We start from the raw sequence: 4,987 nt of genomic DNA on the forward strand, positions 1-4,987 counted from the left end.
CCGAGAAAACAGAAAGGAAAAAGGAATCGAGACGTGCCGGATTAACTCTAATGGACGTACACAGACTGACGAGCCGTCTCTGCAACTTCACTACATCTGGCATAGTAATGAATGCGTTGATTCTGGTGGGGTTCTGGGGTTTAGCAAGATTAGGTGAACTCACCCTTTCGATCGACCATCCAGGTGTTTTCATACGTCGGAAAGATGTCACCTTCAGCAGCAACTACAACAGAGCTGAAATAAGGCTGCGGTTGGCAAAAACGGCGGCACCGGGGGAAATTCAATTATTACGCCTGTCCAAGCAACCGAATGCTCTCGATCCTGTAACGGCACTGCGTACACTGCTGGTCAAGGTGCCAGGCAACCCCAACGATCCACTATTCCCTGCAAGTGACCACCAGTCCCCGATTGCAAGAGTCACAGTGTTGAATTTCCTTCGTCGACACAAGCCTATTGATAACGTAGTGTGGTCAGGCCACAGCTTGAGAATTGGAGGGGCTTCCTTCAAGGCTGCGATGGGTAGTTCGGTGCGAGCGTTGAAACGCTCCGGAAGATGGAAGTCGTCATGTTATAAATGCTACATTAGAAAGTACAGTCGTGACAATGTTCGTGCTACACTAGCTTTACTTCACCGTTTGCATTGCGCATAAAATTTTTAAGAGCATTTTTGTTGTTTGTCTTATTGTTGTACCTGTTTCTCTTTGCCCAATGCTTTTCAATGTTAATGTAGTGTACCTTACTTTGGTTTTAAATAAAAACGCGTGCGTGGTTGGTATCATCGTAACTCGTCCCGAAGAGATTGGGGCTGAGACCCTTTTGGCAGGGTCTCGGCTCTTCAAACCTTGTTCCCTGATATGGGTTCAAAGGTCCCAGCCCTCTCTCTTCGGGGAGATACCTTCTATGAACTCTCACAAGATGACCTTAGAGACATCTTGTGAGATTTAGGCCACGCTAGGCTTACGCCCGCAGCCTTGTAAGCCTCACTCCTATGGAGCAAGTCTTACACTTGGCATCGAAACCTAGTGCGCCAAGCATTGAAAGACAAGATGAGGGTAAACCTCTTCGTCTTTCCTGGTCTCCCGGAAAGGAGACCTGAAAATGGAGAGTCTATGTCACACAATTGTGAGTCTTTGTCTCAGCATTGTGAGCCTCCGTCACAATTGTGTGATTGTCAGTCAGACAATTGTGAGTCTTCGTCACAATGTTGTGATTTCTATTGGGCTTCATCCGGCTGATATGTTAAGACTTTGTTTTAGGATCGGTGTTCAGTCTCGCACACAGCCGCAGGAGACATTCAGGGAAGATCAACATGGAAGGGATGTGATGAAACAGGTCTGATTGGACTTGCATGTCAACATGACCATGTGCTGAAATTTGTGAATGTAATTCAAAGTGGAGAGCGGTAAGCTTTCCAAACTCTTAAACTTGTGAATGGGTGTGTTTGAATTGATTGATATTGTTTAACAGTCAGTATTATGTACTTGCACTGCTTGATCAGCTAATGAAAGATACGGCTGAAAGTGGAAAGCCTCCAAAAAGCTTTCAAATCTTATATGACATCGGATGTACCTTGGAAAAAAGTGTTAAGAAGGTATTTGGCTTTGTCTCCTCCATGATTTTTTTATCGTACAATGAAGAACTTTGCTTCATTTGACAGCATAGATACTTTGAAGAAGAGGTGGCACAGGGAGATATCAGATTTGCAACGAGTGCCTTTCACGCTTATGCTCACGAGTGGACTTGTCAACTTAAATATAATCCCAGGTTGAACAAGGGTTGGGGTTTGTCGGATGGCGAGGGTTTAGAGCGGGATTGGTCAGACCTTGATCCACTTATAGCTCCTTGTCGATGCTCGACAAAACAACATTGAGTAGATATGATTGATTTAAAGTCAAGTCACTGCAATGATATGCGATGCAGGAATGCTGGTATGTTTACGCAATCTTTATCTTTAATAAACCTCCTGAGCTCAATTTCAATTTCAATTCATATCTCTAGCGCGGTCATGTGCGGTGAAGCTGAAGACAGCTGAACAGCGGTTGGATGTTGCATCTGAGACTCTCAAAAAGTTAGAGAGTCAAGATGAGTCGTATACATGGGTATATTTCTCGGACCAGTGGGATCGGCAAAGACAGTTGCAACTTGCTGCAATGGCGGATGGTAATGCTCAGCAGGAACTAGGGGATCGGTTGGTGGAGCTACTGGACCTCAAGGCGGAGGTGAAAGATGCCCAGTACGTTGGATACTTTGTTAAAAGTGGGCCGTCAAAGAATCTAGTTTGATCAGATGTTATTCCTATAATATAGTGATGAACTCCGACGACTTCGAAGGAAACGACGAAGAAATTGGACAGATGATGAAGTTGAATCATCATTGACCTTACCAGCGTCAATTGTTGAACTGGAGAAGTCTATCGCCGATGTGACAGAAGAGTTAGGAAGTCCGGAATTCCGCCGCCTTCGTGCATCAACTGGTGTGTACCATTTATTTCCCAATGTAATTTTGGCTTCCGCTGAAAAATGCTTTTTTATCTCAGGTAAAAAAGCAGAGGCTCTGATACGTGTGCGCCTTGCCAAGATGAAGCTATATGAAGCCAAAGTGGGTATTGTAGAGGCTCAAAAGAAGTGGGATAAGTACGCTGAAGGTAATGTTCTTTTTTGGGTTCAGTTCCTTTTTTCTATGGTGGATTGATGATTGAATGTTTACATTTGAAACACTGCAGGAACCAAAGCTCAACAGGGTATGAAAACTCTGATGACGAAAAAACAGTTGATGTTCAAACGCAAATGGACTTCATATGAAGATCAAGTCTCACTATACAACCGAATCCGCCCTGTCAGCCGCATGGTCCCTTGATGAAGCCAAGAGACTCCCGTTTGAGGATAATTTCTGGAATGTAGGTGCGCTTACACATCCCACGGAGAAATGGGCTGTGAATGCGCAAACCATTGAAGGCATACAAGCTTTTTTGCAACAGCGGAGTTGTTGTGAATTAGAGCTTAGAAGGATTGGAAGGGAGGCTCAGCAGATGGTTCACCAAGCACTGAATATGGAATTAAAATTTGATGGTTTACTAGCTTTGTGTAGTGGTGGTAAGTTCTGCTTGATAATGATATGTGCGTGTGAAGTTTCTGATAATGACCATGACCTTGATTTTGAAGATTATGATCCTGAAGGAGGTGGAAAGGAGCTAATTGAATTAGTTCAGCCCTGTCAGCGCATCTCAAAGGATGTTTGGGAGGTGAATTTGGGGGTTTTGAAAGCGCTTCACAGCAATCTTTGTCAGAAGCATTATGGGACATGGATGAATTGGGATGGAAATATTGTGGAGTTATTAAGAAGAACTTATCGCCACACAATGGTGACAGAGCAAGAGATTAATACATTGATTCAGCGCTGGAGGAGTTTGGTGGGTAGGGGTCAGTCATTATTGGAAGAGATTATCAATGCCAAACATATAGAATCCACTGATCTTGATGAGCTGGAAGATTTTGAGCAAAATATGCTTCACGGGGAAGATGAAAATGATTTTGGGGAAGAGCTAGGTGGAATGGTAGATCAGCTCTTCATCCATGATGATGAAGATAATGATGAATGGGAGGGTATTGTGGATGATGATAATATGAATAGCTAGCTAAGAAATTTGTGTTTTAAAAGTCTTGTGAGGTGAATGCACAAAAGTTTGTTACAAACGTGAGAATGGGATCCAATGTTCAAAGGTTGGAATCACAAGAAGTGTATGTAGTTGAACCGTGGTAGTTAGTTTTCCCACGTGTGTGATTTCTGTTCACACATGTGTGTGACTTCAATTCACGCATGTGTGATTTCTATTCACACCTGTGTGATTTCTTTTCTGATTTGTGTGATTGCCGTTCACAAATGTGTGATGATGTAATTTGACTTTTCAAATGTATGTTACTCATTTAGATGATATGACAGTAACACATGTCAGTTGAAGTCACACATGTGTGACTCTTGTTGACACAAGTTTTAACTGAAATCACTAGTATATGTATGTGATGTACAGTCTATAGCTCAAAAATGGTCACACATGTGTGATCCATGATCACACATGTGTGATCCAAGATCACACATGTGTGAGCCTTGATCACACATGTGTGATCAACGCTCACACATATGTGAGTCTCGATCACACATGTGTGACCATTTTGTGATTGCGTGTAGCCATTAATCACACATGGGTGACAAGGGTTGTACATATGCAGATGTAAAACGTGTGATTTATGGCTAAACGCAATTCAAGCTTGAGTGACACATGTGTGGGCAAAAATCACACATGTGTGAAAAAGGGGTTGTGCAATTCCGTAATTTCACAAGTTTGACCCAAAATCACACATGTGCGACCGAGATTCACACCACGTGTGACTGGAGATCACACTTGTGTGACAGCTTCTTATGTAACATCTTGAAGCGTTGGGTAATTTTGTATGCAGGTGTTCTATGTCTTGATAGTAGTATGGTGATACTATGTTTACGTGGTGATAAATGTTGGCAATGTTAAAATCCATGTGTGAACTTGTGTTATTGTAGTTGTGAATCCGACGCGGCGGCCGCGTCGGCGTGTCGGAAGGGGGGTCTTCGGCTTGTCGCCAATAGGAATGGCCCGTTTCCTATTGGCTAGTGTCCGAAGGGGCGGGTAGCCACAGGTGCTGATCCGTTTTGGGACATCGGTCAACTGACCCATCCAGGGGAGGCTTGGGCGGTTGATCCGGACACTCGAGACGGGATACGAGCCTACCTTGACTTGAGTCATTCTCACGATGAGATACGCCGGATCGGTCGTGAATGTAGGCAAGCTGTCAAATGGGCCCTGAACATGCAAGGTAAACTGTCAGTATTGGCAACTGCCCTTGAAATGGAAGGTCAGTTTTGAGTGTCTTCAGGTTTTCAATATAGATTTGTACTGACCTTCTTACAGACAATGACACCGAGACGATAGCAAACCAATGGTTGATCAACTGGTAAA

The 4,987-nt window shown here is 43.6% G+C and overlaps 1 protein-coding gene across 1 annotated transcript; it reads left to right on the forward strand.

Annotated features, from left to right (window-relative positions):
* Positions 1 to 2,150: 2,150 nt before the first annotated feature.
* MELLADRAFT_95023 (uncharacterized protein) lies at positions 2,151 to 3,634 on the forward strand (the record flags this gene model as incomplete). Its single annotated transcript, XM_007417717.1, has 7 exons — positions 2,151 to 2,233; positions 2,307 to 2,473; positions 2,537 to 2,644; positions 2,723 to 2,835; positions 2,882 to 3,092; positions 3,162 to 3,419; positions 3,489 to 3,634. The coding sequence occupies 7 exons, from the start codon at positions 2,151 to 2,153 to the stop codon at positions 3,632 to 3,634; spliced, it is 1,086 nt and encodes a 361-aa protein (XP_007417779.1).
* Between the last annotated feature and the right edge of the window lie 1,353 nt (positions 3,635 to 4,987).

Source organism: Melampsora larici-populina (assembly GCF_000204055.1).
Source record: "Melampsora larici-populina 98AG31 unplaced genomic scaffold MELLAscaffold_77, whole genome shotgun sequence".
Lineage (NCBI taxonomy): Eukaryota > Fungi > Basidiomycota > Pucciniomycetes > Pucciniales > Melampsoraceae > Melampsora > Melampsora laricis-populina.